We start from the raw sequence: 17,811 nt of genomic DNA on the forward strand, positions 1-17,811 counted from the left end.
TACAGTTGCTCCAGTGTGGCTGTGGCCTCACTCTGGCAATGGGGGAAGACCAGGACAAAAAAGTCAGAAAGGAATGCGAGGGGGAGTTAAAATGGTTAGCAACCAGGAGATCCTGTAGACTTTGGCGGACCAAGTGCAAGTGTTTAGTGAAACAGTCGCTAAGTCTACGGTTGATCTTGCCGATGTACAGGAGGCTACATCGGGAACACTGGATGCAGTTGACGAGGATAGTGCAGGTGAAACTCGGTCTTAGCTGGAAGGACAGCTGGAATCCCGGGATGGTGTGAGGGACAGGTTCTGTCTTACCTGGAAAGACTGCTGAGGTCCCTGGAAGCAGTCCTGTCTCACCTGGATGGAGACGTGATGGATGATGAACTGTTCATCTGTTATCTGTAGTAGGGAATCTATAAAGAACACAATGTCAAGACACTTAGAAAATAATATGATTGAAGAGAGTCCACATGGAAAATGATGTTTGACTGAGGTATTGGTGGAAGCATCCAATGAAGTAGATGAGGTGGAATTAGTGGTATGTCTAGTATTTTGGAATGCTGTTAATAAAGTCCCTCAAAGGATTTTTGACTAAGAATATAGCTAAAAAAAAATGGGAAGAATATACCTCGATTAATTGAAAATAAAGGAATAATTTAGATATTGCCAATATATGTCAATATTCTTCAGTCTGAAGAATGGTCTTGATCCGAAACATCACCCATTCCTTCTCTCCAGTGATGCTGCCTGCATCACATTTTGTGTCTATCGTCAATACATGACTGGTGGGGTATCCAGGGATTGGTGCTGGCCCCTCATTAGTTTTGCTCAGGGGATAAAATTAAATCTTTCCAAGTTCGCTGAGAACATGAAACTAGTGAGAATACATGTAGTTATTAGGATGCAAAGCGGCTCTCTGGGAATGTAGACAGGATGAGCGCGAGGTTAACAAAGTAGCAGACTGCCTCATCTTGTCTGCATCCCCCGACACCTCTTTGCATTCTCATGACGACTGATATGGAGGAGGTCTGGCCAAGTTCTGTGCCTTCCACCACAGTGATGAATGCTGTGGTGGATGTTTGTGTTACATTTTTATTGTGGTTGTGTGTTCTTTATTATTGTACTGCTGCTGACAACCCAAAATTCCACCGACCCTGGTTGTGTGGCAATAAATTCTATCAATCAATCAATTCTCATTTAATTTCATGTTATCATCCAACTCCAGGCACAAGAAGAGTTTTTTTTTTAATGGTAAGAGGATGGTGGTCACAGTGATCTTGATGTTCTTGTACACAAGCCACTGACAGCCAACAAGCAGATACAGCAGGGTATAAGGAAAGCAAGTGTTATGGTGGCCTTTATTACCCAAGGGTTTCAGAGGAGTAGAAATGTCTTATTACAATATATTGGACTTGATGAGCCCATGCCTGATGTATTGTGCATACGTTTGGTCTCTTTATCTAAACATAAAATAGTTGCAGAGGGAATAATTCACTAGACTGCTTCCTAGGGTGGCAGGTCTGTCATATTTGGAGTGATTGAGGAAGATTGGCTTCTATTCCCCAACATTGGCACGAATAAGAGGTGATGACTGAAATATACAAAATTCAATTAAGGCTGAGTAGGGTGGATGTAGATATAGTTTCCCTGGAGCAAAGTGTCTATAAATAAGTAGTCGTCCTAAGAGAAGGAGTGTGTCACTATAGGACCAACCTAGGGGGAGGTTTCTTCATTCAAGGGTGGTTAGGAAATCTCTACATCAAGGTCTGTAAACACCCAGCCATTGATTGCATTCATTCAACCCAGTGACTGAAGGATTTCTGAATATTAATTGAACCAAGAGCTGTGGGAAGAGGACAGACCAACATCAGAGGTGAGACATCAGCCGTGAAATTGTTGAATTACTTGTTGGAGGGGAAAAGAACAAATGCTCACACCTACTCTGACTTTAAAAAAATGTTTTAAGTTTGATTCTTTTGTCTTAATAAACCATTCCTTCACACATTTCTGTATTGACAGTGTGAAGGAATGCTTCATTACAAAATGATACGATTTAAGAATGGAAATTGATATTCGACAGAGGCGTTGGAGTTTTGAGGCTGTATCGAGTAGAGTAGATGAGGTAGAATTAATGTTATTTCCAGTATTTTGGAATGCTTTTGATTAAGTCCCTTACAGCTTGACTTTGCTCACTTGATGTGTTATTAGCTTCCTAACTTTGAAACTATATAAACACACATCCTTATGTTTCTATGATTAAATGTGACTGGAACAAATTTGTGTGTTTTAACAATGACAATGCACAGATTGGTTAAAATAGCTAAATAAAACTTTAATAAGTCTAGTTGCAAATGTACATAAATTGCACAGCCACATATTTTAACACAAACAACTTTTCTGTACATTATTACAGGTTAAGTAAGCTGAAGTGAATCCAGCAAATACTTTAAACATACTTACAAAAGTGTAAGGATATAAAACGTACAACAGCTTTCTAGGGACAAGTATCAGTGGGCACCAGTCACTTGGAGTCAGGGCCTTTCCCACACAACACGGAGCACAGAGGAAAGGTCCTGGTTTGTCCACAGCCAATGAAGCCCTATGGCCACACATCTCACCACAGGACAATCACAAGTTTAATTTAGATCCTCCAAAATCAGTGATGAAAACAATGTCACAGAGCTTTTAGGTTCAATTGCTAAAGTAAGAAAAGTACTTATTGTAACATCTTCATGTATATTTTTCCATTCCAATATTGTGTGCAGAGCCAATATCACAACGCTCTAGTCCAATAAACCGGCGGGCTGCCGTGGGATGTTTACGATTGTCAATAACTTGCACACACACACATCTGCCACTGGAAGCACAATATGCACAATCTTTGGGACAATGCTCTGCTTGAGAAGGTTAAACAGCATCATCTTTTTAGGAAAGTGTTTTTGTCCAAGACACAAAAGTGCTACTCAGGAGCTCTTTCAGTCTCCACTACAGCAGATGGCACAAGTTTTTAAATTAGTCCAATATTCTTGGAAGAATTAAACTTGGTCTTTAATTATATTAGCTTTGGGCTTGAGCAGAATAATAAAATACTGAAGCAAATTGTTTTTAAAGATACTATTCATAGTTTTGGAACACTGAGTAATAGGCAGTTTTAATATTAATTTACCAAACTTAAATACATTCAAATAAATGGTTTTTGATTTGTGGAAGCTCCCTGCAGGCAATGATGTACTCTGGGACTCTGCATATATTAATAAATCCCCAGTGGCTCCCTGATCCAACTCCTAAAGATAGCCTCAGGTAGACAACAAAAAACTGCATCATTAATGCAGAAATATTTCTAGTGTCATACGGCGCTGGAGATAATGCCAGTAGCAATCACAGCTTAAGATACACAAGTGATTCAGGGACCTCTGATGAACTCCAGAACTGAGGAGCAACCCTGCAGTCCCAGTAGACCTTGGCTTTTATCCCCCTACCATAAACTGAGAGAAATATTTTTTAAAAAACCAGTGGAATGACTTTGACAAAGAGAAATTATTTACGCTAGAAGACTTTCACAGTTTATAAAATAAATGAAAATAACATTAAGGTCACGATTTAATTCAAATGGTGAACACTGCTTCCTGTAGACCTACGGACTATCCTGCTTGCATTGAAAAAAAAAAAAAAATTATAAAACTTTTTGAACTGCAGTAAAAATGTATAAATCTACAAAGAAATAAAATATTTTTTAAGGCCGTTTTTCAAATTGTTATGCTTGGTGGATACCAGGCAGGTATAGACAGTGTGGTTTGGCAGTGCACTTAAAAAGTTCTCTTTTTCTTTCCCATCTCAGTTTTGCTAATGTCTTCCGCAGCAGGACATCAAATGCAGCCTCTGTGACCGGTAGCATTCCTTGGCGGGGCCTAACTCAGTACTGAGAACCAGTTTGTGATCCAAATCACTGGTGCAGTCGTGATACTTGTCATACACCAGTGCAGCTAAATACAAATGCAACTCAAGATGCTGCAAGTCTGAAAAGTCAGGAAATATAACAAATGGCCTGAAGAACCACAGAATCACAGATTGCAATCACACAGTGATTTTGTTTGCCTATATAAAGTGGTTTTAACTTGCCACCATTGGCTTTTTATCAGACATTTTAAACAACAAAAACAGCAGTTAAAGATGCAGTCACTGTGCTGGGGCTTTGAGACAAGCAGTACCAGAAATAGATGTTAACTATATACAGTCTACGCCGGATACATAGAGAGAGCTTTAACACAACACAGATGCAGAAACTGACTTGCACAGTTCAAAGTAAAATCGGGAAGGACGTTGTACTTTCATGTTTCTTTTATAAATGCCCGCATGAACACACATAGGTATAAATTTAGTAGAACTGTTAGTACAGTATATTTGCAAATATGTTTTTTTTTTTAAAATCAGGATTTTCTTTTGAAGCAGCAGTGGCGAAGTCCATGTTTCCATGGGAGCAGCAGGATATGGAGGGTAAGATGCTCCAAACCATCAGAAAACACTGGTGCACTTATGCAGAGAAGATCAGCTTATCAAGTCACACTGAACATAACCAAGATGATACACAGAGATTAAATGCATCCATTAGGTAGTGATTCACATACTTGCAATGAACATAAGCTTTCCAATTGCTTCTTTTGAACCTTACTCTGATTCATAGCAGTGCATTTCCGTTTTTTCCCCAATTGTGAGTCAATGGATCTTTTCACAGATAGATCCCACTGCGATCTGCATTCTCCCATCTCACTGTCGTAAGTTTAATGTAGTGGTTAAAAGTCCTTAAAGCATTATTCTCTAAAAACAGAAGATGGCTCCGCTGGGTCAGATGAGCTGAGTGGTATAATCTGGACAGAAGACTGTGCATGAATCGCCACTTTGCCATCAGCTGTTTAGAAAAGCATTTTCTTATAAAAAGTTTCAAAGTAGGAAAACTGTATTTCCCAAAAGGTAACATCGTGTGCATGGTAAAAGTGCAATCGAGGCATTGCTGGCAAACTGTCAACAGCAAGGGACAGATTATTCCTCTTACCTACCCAACAGGAATAGAAACAGCACAGGTAGGTCAAAATTAGAAAGTGGTACTCATCAGTAAATTTAGAAATAACAATGGGACCAAAGCACTTTTAATCTATAAAACTGGTCTACACTTCTGTCTGTATACTCAATTTTGATGTAAACAAAGCAACAATCACATTTTTCCACTTTCCAGGTTGACTTCAATGGCCCCAAGAAGTTGCAGGTACAAGCACTTAAAACAGAGTGGTTCAGGGGTTATCAAATAGAAGATGCACTGGAAAAATATTCTGAGAATTGCTTTTTGGTTGCAATTATTTCATTTCAAAATCACATTGCACACTCAGATCCAGCACCTACGCCTAGTTTAAGCAGATTCTATGGCACTCCAGTGCAAGATATTTGCTTGAAAACTTTCTAAGGCTCACTACTCTTGTTGTAACAACATGCTTCTCTTTAACATCAGGTAGTCACCTTAAATATACTTTTTATAAAAACACTAAGTTAATCACAAGATATTTGGATGAAAGTTTTCCCATTAGCTGTAACTGACGTCAGTGCTTTAGCACAGCCGGTGTTGAAAGCACTCGTGATACAGGATGACTCATTTCATACACACAGGGCAGCACATCAGCAGTTGCTGCTGTTCCTGAACTCTCCGTTTTCGGTGATCTGGAGCTTGGTGGGATTGGTGGGGGAGATGCCGTTCCTGCTCTGCATGCTGTAGCGTTCCTTCAGTTGCGTCAGTGCGGCCATTAAACGAGCGTTCGCAGCATCCAGGGAGACAATTCGTTTCTCCTGTGGAAAACAATAGCAGGGTAACCACATCAAATACCGTCCTTTCTTGAAACACCCCAACATTAAATCAATTTATAAATCTTTTCGCAACCTGACCTCTTTCCTATATTTAACATTTCAGGCCAAAGCTTCTCAATTAATTTATTTCTGATTATTTGTCCGTAAAAACCCCACCTCTGCAGCAATTTGAAAAATAAATAGATTAAGTTAATCCCGGTGGCATTTCCAAGGTCAAGCTCTGGAAGATGCCGTGCTGTTGCTTAGCATCCGCTCCCAAAGGCCTCGCTGCTTAAAGCAACAAACTGACTGAGAATTTCACCAATAACCCCCCCAAACTGCCGGGAAGGCCGGGGGCTGCATTGCCTTGTGGAGCTTCCAAAGCAGACGGACAGGAAACCAAGGCACATGTTACAAGAGGGAATACGTGACTGTGAGCTAAAACGCTGTGCAAGCTGCTGCCAAGTGTACTGGGATTCAGGGCCACAATGGCCTCAAAATCCTTGGTCTGTTACTAACTTTCTGCTTCGGCATACATGATGCATTTATATCTGCGCTTAAAAGATACACGGCATTAACATCAGGACAGACACAAAAAGGCTGGAGTAACTCAGCAGGTCAGGTAGCACCTCTGGAGAAAAGGAATAAGCCACGTTTTGGGTCGAGACCCTTCTGCAGATTGAGAGTCAGGGGAAAGGGGAACGAGAGATATAGGCGGTACTTAGGCAAATGAATGGAAGAAATGCAAAAAAGCAAGGATAATCAAGGACAAGGGTCCATTGTTGGCTGTGGGATAGGTGATAACGCTGTTACTCCAGCTTTTTGTGTCTACCTTTGGTTTAGACCTGCACCTGCAGTTCCTCCCTAAACATTAACATCAGGTTGTTTGTTCTGAGGTTAGGAAAGGTCAAAGTGCAAAATAATTCTTGATTGCATAAGGCAATGTCTTTTTCAGATAAAATACTCAAACTAAGGTCAGCATTGCACCTCATTCTTTGTATGTTGTCTAAAAATGACACACGTGTTTCTTTTCCTCCTTCCTTAGTTACAGTTCTCCTGACTAATGCATTCTGTCAAGAAGTGTTTTCCTTGATTCCACAATCACAGAATGGTTACTGCAAGGAAGGATGTCATTTGGAATATTGAGTCTATACAAGGACAAATTGATTGATCCCACACTCTCTGCCCAAGACCCTCCATATTGTGATACGGATAGATGCTGCTGCACCCGCTGAGTTTCCCCAGCAATTTTGTGTACCTTCGATATTCCAGCATCTGCAGTTCCCTTTTGAACCCTCCATATTCTCTTCATTCATACAATTCTGTTTTGAATGTTACAATTAGAGACCACCAGGTGGCGCCGTACGATGGCAGCCTCGCAAGCGGTCTGTCTCGTCCATTTCTTCTTTTGTTGTTTTTAGTCTGTTGGTGAATGTATGTTTTAGTGTATCTTTAGTTTTGTATTATGTGGGGGATGGGGGGGAAACTTTTTTAATCTCTTTCCTCTACGGAGATGCAACTTTTCCGTATCGTATCTCCGTCCGTGCTGTGACCTAACATCGAGGAGCTGGCGGCCTCTTGCTGGGGATCGACTTTGGGAGCTCCAACCGCGGGAGCCTGCGGACGTAACATCGTGGAGCTTGCGGTCCCTTGGTCAGGGACCGACTTCGGGAGCTCCAACCGCAGGAGCTTCGACCGCCCCAATCGTGGGAGCTTCGATCGCCCTGACTGCAGATGGTTCGACTGCCACGACCGCGGGAGAAAAGGAGGGAAGAAGATAATACGTTATTGCCTTCCATCACAGTGCGCTGTGGTGGATGTTCATGTTAATTTTTATGTAATTGTGTGTCTTGTTGCTTTTTTTGGTAAATCAAATTCCTTGCATGAATTTACATACTTGGCTACTAAATTAATTACAATACAATACAATTAAATCTGTCTCCATCACCACCCTTGGCAGCGCTTTCCAGATGAACCACTCACTATGTGAACAATTCTTCTCATGTTTGGTTCATTTGCCGATCTCCCATGACGTCCTCTGATTCTGAACTCCTCCATGAATGGTTACTGTTTCTCTTCCACTATATCTGATGGTACACTTAACCATTTTAATACCTTTGTGAGATCCTCTTGCTACCTTCATCAATTTCTCCTGCATTCTCTTTAAACTCTCAACAAGTTGTAGCCAAACCAGTGATTAATGACCACCAGGGGCGTTGCACGATTGGCAGCCCCGCCAACACTCTGTTTTTATGTATTTTTTTGTTATTTTTAGTACGTTTAAAAGGTTTGTGTAAATGTTCTCCGGTTTGTTTTATGTGGGGGGAGGGGGTCGGAGGAAACTTTTTTTCAGTCTCTTTTCCCTGCCGGAGATGCGATTGTTTTCCGGATCGTATCTCCGGTCGCTCTGCGGCCTAACATCGATGGAGCTGGAGGCCTCCTCGGACTGACTTTGAGCCCCACTATGTGACTTAACATTGGAGCCGATCCCTTGCCTGCGATCGCTCCAACCATGGCCTGTGGACTTTATATCGAGAGCTCGCAGTCTCGGGAAAGGCCGAGTCGGGAAGCTCCAACGACGCAGAGGATCGACAAGCCCCGATCCAGGGTCTGATCGCCTGCCGCGGGGGAGCTGATATCCCCGCTGCACGAGCTGTTCGCCCCGATGCGGAGGGCCCAAACTCCGCCAGCTATGGGAGTCTTGATCGTCCCGTCAACGGAAGGCTCGAGGCCCCCGACCGCAGGAGAACAAAGAAGGGAAGAGATTTAACTTTTTTTTTGCCTTCCATCACAGTGAGGAATGTGGAGGAGTCACTGTGGTGGATGTTCATGTTTAAATATATTTAGTGTGTTCCATTGCTTTTTATTTGTATGACTGACTTGGTAAATAAAATTCCTCGTATCTTGTAAAACATAATTGGCTAATAAAGTATTATTGTATTGTTCATGATTCCCCTGCACTTGAACTCCAGGCCCCTGTTTATAGAATCCTAGATTCTCATGGCTTTTTAATTAAAAAATAAAATGTGCTCAGCTACTTTCCTCAAACTTTACACATATACTTCGGATCTTCTTGAAAACGTTTATGAATTATGCCTTCTGGTTTATGTCACCGTTACTTGTTCTTCCTGCCAAAATGTAACAATTCACATTTCAACAGTCTCTCTATGTTCTCCTTAAACTCTGCCACTTTCTACCTAAAGGACAAATACACCACCAAGTTTGATCAAGTTATGGAAAATGTGCTCTACATAACAAGTCAAAATCATTCGTAAAGAAAGACAGTAATCCTATTGTTTAGGACTGGTGGCAGAACTGGGGAGGGGATGGAGAGGGAAAGTAAAGGCTATTTAAAGTTGGAGTTGGAGAAGTCAATGTTCATACCTCTGGGCATGATTGGATCCTGTTGTTTAGTTTGGAGAATTGAGTCCACACCAACCATTGATCATCCGTTCACACTAGGTCTGGCAGCTTACACCCCAGTGGTATGAATTGGACTTCTTCAATTTCAAGTAACCCTTGCTTTCCCTCTCTCTCCATCCCCTCCCCTTCCCAGTTCTCCGACCAGTCTTACTGTCTCTGACTACATTTTATCTCTGTTTGCTTTGTTGTTACCTTCTCCCAACTAACGATGATCTATTCTACCTTTTCCTTGATCTACATTCCCTTCATCCTGCTTTCACACCCAACACTTCCTTATCTATACATTTCCTTATCTATGTATCGCCCACTCCCCTGACATCAGTATGAAGAAGGATCTCGACCCGAACCATCACCAATCTCTTCTCTCCAGAGATGCAGCCTGTCCGGAGTTACTCCAGCATTTTGTGCCTATCTTCGGTTTAAACCAGCATCTGCAGTTCCTTCCTACACACTAGTTCCATGTTATCACACTTGTGCATCCGACACACTAGAGGCAATTTACTGAAGTCAATTAACCTACAAACCATCACGGGGAGAATATACAAATTCCACAGACAACACTCGTAATCAGGACCAAACCAGATCACTGGTGCAGTGGGGCAGCAGCTCAAACGCTGGTATTGTTTCCAGAACTTTCCACATTTGCTTTATCTGTGGTGAATAGCTTACCCCACACCCATTTTTGAACAATGGATTGCAATTGCAATTTTCCAGTTTCCTGGCACCATCCTTGAATCTCTGGATGCCTGGAAAATGATGCCCAGAGCCTCTGCAATTCCCTCCCATCCTTCCTTCCCACCATAAGGTGTGCGCATGAATACCAGGCAGTTTACATTCTTCACGTGGAGCTTTGTTGAGAGATACAACATGGAAATAGGTCTCTCCATCAACCGAGTCCTCGCTGACCATTAATCACCCGTTCACACTAGTTCTATGTTATCCCACTTTCTAATCCATTCCTTAAACATTAGGAGCAATTTCCAGAGGACAACTCGCCTACAATCCCACATGTCTTTGGGATGTGGGAGGAAACACACGCGGTCACGGGGAGAATATGCAAACTCCATAAAGACAGCACCTGAGGTCAGGATTCAACCCAGGACTCTTGCACCGTGAGGCAGCAGCTGTATCACTATGCGGAACTAACCTAATTTTAACGGAATTTAACTAAATTTTCACCCTTCTGGAACCTCACTTCCCATGTGACCCTTCAGCAGGTTCCTCAGTGAACACTGACACAAGTTCATCCATTCCCTCGTCTCCATTTATAAATTTCCTTTTTGCTCTCTGATTGGCCCCGCTTCACCAGTTGCAACCCTCGTCCTGTTCACATGCATACAGAATATTTTTGAACTTGTTTTTATTTTTATTGTCAGCATTGTCTCATGCTTCGTCTTTGCCTCACATTTTGTTTTTACTTTTGCTCTGAGCTTTCTGCAACCTGTCTGACTCTCAGTTATCAACCTGGCTGTTGTCATATGCTCCATTTTATTCAGAGGCTGCTGAGCGAAGCAGCAACTGGCTGTGGCTGAAGGGGAAGGACTCCAACTGGGCTGCACAATCACCAGCAAGAGGGGTAAAATGGAGGGGAGCGCACCTGGGACGCTAGGTGTTGCTGTTGAGCCCTCTGGAGGTGTCGTGGCCCTATCAACAAAACACCAAGGAAGGAGGGTGCCTACCTGATGACCCCAATGAAGTTTTTACCCCTACCCCCACTCAAGATAGTAAGAAGGTGCCAATTATAGTAGGGATTGTAATATCAAGTCCTATAAGCCCAACCCATCTCTCTGAACATCCATGGAGCTGTGGCTTTAACTTATCCAAACCACCGACTCTGTAAACGTCAAGCAGCTTTGGGAAAGTAACCAAAGACCACTCACAGCCCGGCCATTCACTCTTCTCCCCAGTCCCATCAGATAGACGATACAAAGACGTGAAATCATCCATCACCAGATTCAAGAACAGCTTCTTCCCCGCTGTTATCAGACTACTGAACAGGCTTCTCATGAGTTAAGGATGTAGTCTCGAGCTCTCAGTCTACTTTGTTGTGGCTCTTGCATTTTTTATTATGTGTACTTTTGTGGCCAGTCAGAATCTTTTTGCCAGGATGGAAAATTCAAATACTAGAGGGCATAGCTTTATGGTGAGAGGGCAAAGTTTAAAGGAGGTGTGCGGGGAAAGTTATTTTTCGACACAGAGGGATGCGAGTGCCTGGAACCCACTGCTGTGGGTGGCGGTGGAGGCAGATACAGTAGTTAAGAGACGTTTGGATGGGCACATGGGCATGCAGGAAATGGAGGGATATGAATCATGTGCAGGCAAATAAGGGATGTCAGCATCATGTTCAGCACATACATTGTGGACCGAAGGACCTATTATTGCACTGTACTGTTCTACATTCTACATGTAGAACACTATTCTACCCACTTTTTCCTTCGTGTTTGCACGACCCATGGTACTCATGTAGAATATGATTTGGCCAGAGAGCACGTAAATAAAAGATTTTCACTGTACACATGACAATAATTAACCAAAGATAGGTTCTTAAAGATAGCGGAGTCAGGGAATATGGGGAGATGGCAGGAACGTGGTACTGATTGGGGATGATCAGCCATGATCACATTGAATGGCGGTGCTGGCTCAAAGGGCCGAATGGTCTACTCCTGACCCTATTGTCTATACAAAAACTCAGAACTAAATGCTGCTTAGCTAGCGAGGTGCTCTGAGTGGTCTTCTGAACTTCTTGTGTGCAATATTTTGGTTGGCTGGCAGTCACCCATTCTCTCTCTTGCACACCCACATGAGCACAGAGTGAACACCTCATGAAATATGCTATGCATAATATAGTCTGTGGATGGACGGTGGTGGTGCCAGATGGGGGTCAAACCTCAATATTCAGAACTCGAGCTCCCACTGCTAATGACACCTGGGGCTGTCATGACCCTGGATAAGGGGAGTGCCCCGGAGCCCACACTGGGCTCAGAATATGGTTCAGCTGCCCTGCCCTGTCATGCCTATATGTGTTACATGAACTCAAGCAACACAGTATTGTAAAATACTTTCCTATTACATTACTCATTATCTCACCTACTTTAAGAAATTTCTTTATTTCCTCAGCTCTTTGTTTAAACCAAATGAAGGGTCCCAAAAACCCCATCATCTGTCCATTTCCCTCTATAGATGCTGCCTGACTACTGAATTCCTCCAGCTCTTTGCTTTTAGTTTGTTAAACTCATCGGGACTTTGTTTTCATGCTCTTTATAAACTCACTGCCAGTGCCACCAATAGCTACCACAGAAACCTGCAAGAATAGATCTACTACCTACTGCTACTGCACACACAAAACACAAAGTCTTTTTTAAACAGAGACTCAATATTCAGTCCTAAAGTTTTTAAACAAGACAAAAGTTTTGCAGATTAATTTGAAACCATGAATAATTTATATTTAGAGATAATTTCTTCTAATTAACTGAAGTAATTGCATCTTACATGGAGAATTGTTGCAATCCAACTGAATAAATGCAGGGAGTTTTGGACTGGCGTGGAAGGAAATGAAATGGAATAGAATTAGAGAGTCAGCCTGCATTGCTTCTGGAAGCTCAGGGAGCTGCTTTAGAGCAAGGTAACTATTCAAGAGCAGATAAATGTTCTGTTCTGTGTGTGGGAGATGGTGCCAAGAATAAATCATGGAATCTGACATCGAGGATGAAGTAATGAAATAACTGAAGGGCTGAAGATAGTAAGCTGATTTATAACCATGCTTACAGGTCATGGGGACAATACATGGCCAGATTTATGGACTTTCAGTGGCTTCCTAAATAAGACACAATTTCATTATAATGCACCTCAGGGCTAGGGAACATTATATGAAAGTATTAATTCTGAATACTTTTACCTACAACTCAGATTTCTTCTGAGTAATTTCCTCTTGCAGTATAATTTATTAGGCATACACTATAGCCCAAAGGTAACAAATGACTTCTGTTTTCTTTCTGCTGCAGACAAGCGCTATGAAGCTATCCCAATGAAATAGATGTTATCGTAGCAACACATATGTGACCCATCAGAACTGGTTTAAACTGATAGGGGCATTTCAAAATAGCAACTTGGAACAGGAATTGTTTTTCAAATGTTTATGAAGAGGATAAAGAGAAAAGGATATTCAAGTTCTGTTCTACTACAAAGCCGAGATCAGTGCGGGAAACCTAATAACCACTCAGGGTTATTTTGAGTTAAGGATTATGAATAGGATCTGAATTGGGTCTGAAGGAGGATCTTGACCCGAAACGTCACCCATTCCTTCTCTCCAGAGATGCTGCCTGTCCCGCTGAGCTACTCCTGCATTTCGTGTCGTCCATGAATAGCCTCTACTGATGCAGACTGAACTACTGATGTAGATGGACTCTTGGGTGGGGCACAGAGAAGAGAATTGTGATCTAAAATCACGGGGAATTGTTACCTAAAATTGGTGAATGCAATGGTCATACTGCCGGCTTTTAAAATAAAGATACAGCGTGGAAAAAGGCCCTTTGGCCCACTGAGTCTATGCCGACCAGCAATCCCCATACACTGGTTCTATCCTACAGATTAGGGACAATTTACAGAAGCCAATTAACGTATAAACCTGTACATCTTTGGAGTGTGCGTAGAAACCGGAGCACCCGGAGAAAACCCACATGGTCACAGGGAAAACGTTCAAACTCCGTACGGATAGCACCCGTAATCAGGAATGAAGCCAGGCTTCTGGCACTAAGGCAGCATCACCGTGCCGCACTGTGTACGTTGTAAGCTCCTCAAGTGTAATAAGAGGTACTGTTTCTCCAGTTTGCATGCGGCCTCACACTAGCAATGTAGGGAGTTAGGACAGAAAGGTCAGTGTGGGAATGGGAGTTAACATGATTAGCAACTGGGAGATCCAGCAGGCCTTAGTAGACCGAGCTAACAACCCAACTGTATCAACATTGAATTCTCCATATTTAGGTAACAACTCTCCCCCTTTTCCACCACCCCTCTATCTTCCCTGTGCCCCACCTGGTTGCATACCCAATTCTCCCACTATCTGCCCCCTTTCTCCTACCCCCTAGACCCCTCCACCTCCATCCCTTCCTCCAGCTTCACATTTCACTCCTCTTCTTTCCTTGTCTTTCACCCGTTTGTTTCACTTCATCTCTAGCCTTTGTCCACCCATCTGCCAATCAATACCTTCCTCACCACTATCCACCTGGTGCGGCATGGTGGCGCAGCAGTAGAGTTGCTGCCTCACAGCGCCAGAGACCCGAGTTCGATCCTAACTATGGGAGCAAAATGTACAGAATTGTACATTCTCCCTGTGACCTGCGTGGGTTTTCTCTGGTTTCCTCCCACACATCAAAGACATACAGGTTTGTAGGTTAATTGGCTTGGTATAATTGTAAATTGTTTCTAGTGTGTAAGATAATGTTAGTGTGCAGGGATTGCTGGTCGGCACGGGCTCAATGGGCCGAAGAGCCTGTTTCTGTGCAGTATCTCTGAACTAAACTATCAATTGCCAGGCGTTGACCCTCCCCCACTTCTGTTGAGTTGTAAGCTACCCAAGCATAATATGACGTTTATGCTGTCATCATTTCCCTGAATTCCCAGTTTGCGTGTACCTCCTCCACAATGGAGGAGGCCCAGGGCCACCTTGGGCTTCAATTCCCCCCCACGTCTTTCCCAGCTTTCTCCCTCCCCCCTTCTACAATCAGTCTGAAGAAGAGTACAGACACAAAACATCACCGACTCATGTCCTCCAGAGATGTTGCTTGGCCTGTTGGCTTACTCCAGCACTTTGTGTTCTTTTTGTAAACCAGCATCTGAATTCTTTGTTACTCCATAGGAACACCAACTCAGTCTCAAAATTGGTCATGCACAGTAAACTTGAGCTGTAGACTCAAGTCCCACTTAAAGAAAATCTTGGCTGCGATGGACATAATTCATTAAATGCACTGACTGAAGAACAAAGAAGTTCTTCATAGCAACGCTATCAATTAAAAACACATTCCTTTATTCCTTATTTTATTTCTATGCAAGCGGATCCAAATTGGCTGCAAAGTTTGCCAATAAAGTTCTGATTTGATTTCCAAGGTTGGCAGCTTATTCTTGAACATCCTGGGAATGTGAGTGACACAATATGATTGCAAGTTTGTCTTCAATTTTTGTTTCTTTGGGTCGCAGCATCAAATGTATTCACTAATTCTTGAATTCAGCATAAACGTTATCATTTCTCCCTCATGTGGATGTAGATCCACTTGCAGCGCAATGTTTATATTTCAATAGACAATAGGTGCACGAGGATGCCATTCGACCCTTCAAGCCAGCACCGCAATTTATTGTGATCATGGCTGATCATCCCTGATCATCATGCATTGTTAGTGAGTAACCCCAACAACACACACTCTATCTACACATCATGCTGCCACGGAAAAGCAGCCAACATAATCCCAACAGTCATTCCTTCTCCCTGCACCCATTAGGCAGAAGGTACAGAAGCTTGAAAGCGCGCACCACCAGACTCAGGAACAGCTTCTTCCCCTCTGTCATCAGCCTCCTGAACAGCTCTTCCATAAGCCAGAGTACTGTCCGATTCACTCTGCACATTGGACTTTGTCTCTAGAACTGGTGCGCTACAATGCTGAGAACTATATTCTGCACTCTGTATCTTCCCCTTTGCTCTGCCTATTGTACTTGAGTTTGACTTGAATGTATTTATGTATAGTATTATCTGATCTGATTGGATAGCATGTAAAACAAAGCTTTTCACTGTACACTTGACTATAAACCTGAACCTTTGAACTAAAATTATGTCATATCAAAGAAAACAGGTGCTAACCTGGGCTTCAATGATCTTCTGCTTGGAGTCTACTGCCGCCTGCATCTCTGCGTGATCTTTCTTCAGCTCATCTTCCACAGCCATTAATCTAGAAGGAGAAACAGCACGAGTAACAGCAGGGTCAAATGGACTTAAACGTTCAGTCAACCCCATGGTGATTGCTCACAGTTGCTGATCAGCTGTATTCTATTACATTGAGGCAATCAGATTCTAAGGCAGGTTATCCATCCTTGACACTCGATCATCCTGTAGCAATTGTTTTGAAACACATTATTGCTTCAATTGTGGAGGGTAGGCCCAAGTAGAGTGCAGTAGCACCAAAATATTTTGCAGGTGAAGAGTCATACTGGATACTGTTTCACAGTTGCATAGGTCCCTCAGTACATTGCACACATGGACATAGTTCCAATGCTGCTAATGTTTATGCACACATTAAGTCCAAAATGGCTTCACCCTGAATTCACACATTCCTACTTCAAAGAGTACCTTTACCCTGCTAATCTACAGTTGATGGAGTTGGAAGTAAAGCATTAGATCATCTGTTGGACAATAAGCTAACTAACAGAAAATAGTCTGTCCTTTTCCTTTCTTCCATAAACGCTGCCAGACCTGCTGAGTTCCGTCAGTTTCTTTGTTCAAGATTCCGGCATTTGCAGTCTCTTGTGTCTCCATTTAACAGAAAGCAGAGTGGACATAAATAGGTCATTCTCAGGTTAGCAAGCTGTAATTAAATAAGTGCCACAGGGATCAGTACTTCAACCTTAATTCTTTACAATCTAGATAAAGGGGCCAAATTCATTGCAGCGGAGTTTACTCATGGTACAAAAATAGATGGAAAGCAAGCTGTGAGTGGCACATAAGAGTCTGCAAGGGGATCAAAACAGGTTGAGCAAGTGGACACAAGCAAAGATCTTAGAGCAGAGCTCTGCTCTAAGATCTTTGGACACAAGCTTGGCAGAGGTGGTATAACGGGGAGTGTGGGTAAAGAGGGAATCTTCTCTGCTATTAATATAAAGCCGAATATTGTTTAAAGAAAGCTTCAGAAGGCTGCTAAACACAGAGCTTGGGATGCCAATAGGAAAGGGAAACAAGTGACAGCAAGAGGCACCGCAAGCAATGATGTAGGTAGATAGAATCTTTGCTGCAATTAAATATGAAAGCACACAAGCATCGCAACAGCAGGGCGGCATAGTGGTAGAGATGTTGCCTTACAGTGCCAGAGACCCGGTTTCAATCCTGAATACGGCTGCTGTCTGTACGGAGTTTGTACGGAGTTTGTACGTTCTCCCCGTGACCTGTGCGGGTTTTCTCCGGGATCTCCGGTTGTTTCCTCCCACATTCCAAAGTGTACAGGTTTGTCAGTTAATTGGCTTGGTATAATTGTAATTTGCCACCAGTGTGTGCAGAATAGTGTTAGTGTGTGGAGATCGCTGGTCAGCGCGGAATTGGTGGGCCGAAGGGCCTGTTTCTGCGCTCTATCCCTAAACTAAACAGTACAGGATGGCGGTGAGTCCACATCCGTGCTACAGTACGGTATACTGTTTTCACCATCTTATTTAAGGAGCAATATTCTGTTATTGGAGGCTGTTCAAATAAGGTTCATCAGATTAATTCCCGAGACTAAAGGGCTTGTTTTTCGAAGATCAGTTGAAAAGGTTGTGCCTATAGATATTGGAGTTTATAATAATGAAAGGTGATCTCACTAAAAAATATAAGATGCT

At 42.6% G+C, this 17,811-nt stretch overlaps 1 protein-coding gene across 6 annotated transcripts in view; it reads right to left on the reverse strand.

Annotated features, from left to right (window-relative positions):
• Positions 1-2,301: 2,301 nt before the first annotated feature.
• Positions 2,302-17,811, reverse strand: part of LOC116990966 (DAB2 interacting protein) — a 649,973-nt gene continuing 634,463 nt past the window's right edge. For 5 of the 6 annotated variants that reach the window (XM_033049169.1, XM_033049171.1, XM_033049170.1 and 2 more), the window contains 2 exons: positions 16,091-16,178; positions 2,305-5,823 (listed from right to left, as the gene is read on the reverse strand). In XM_033049169.1, the coding sequence (XP_032905060.1) occupies positions 5,656-5,823; positions 16,091-16,178 (256 nt within the window). In that variant the 3' untranslated portion in view covers positions 2,305-5,655. Of the gene's footprint in view, positions 5,824-16,090; positions 16,179-17,811 lie in introns of all 6 variants that reach the window. The other variant, XM_033049168.1, reaches the window with a different exon arrangement.

The sequence above is a fragment of the Amblyraja radiata genome, chromosome 32 (genome assembly GCF_010909765.2).
Source record: "Amblyraja radiata isolate CabotCenter1 chromosome 32, sAmbRad1.1.pri, whole genome shotgun sequence".
Classification (NCBI taxonomy): Eukaryota; Metazoa; Chordata; class Chondrichthyes; order Rajiformes; family Rajidae; genus Amblyraja; species Amblyraja radiata.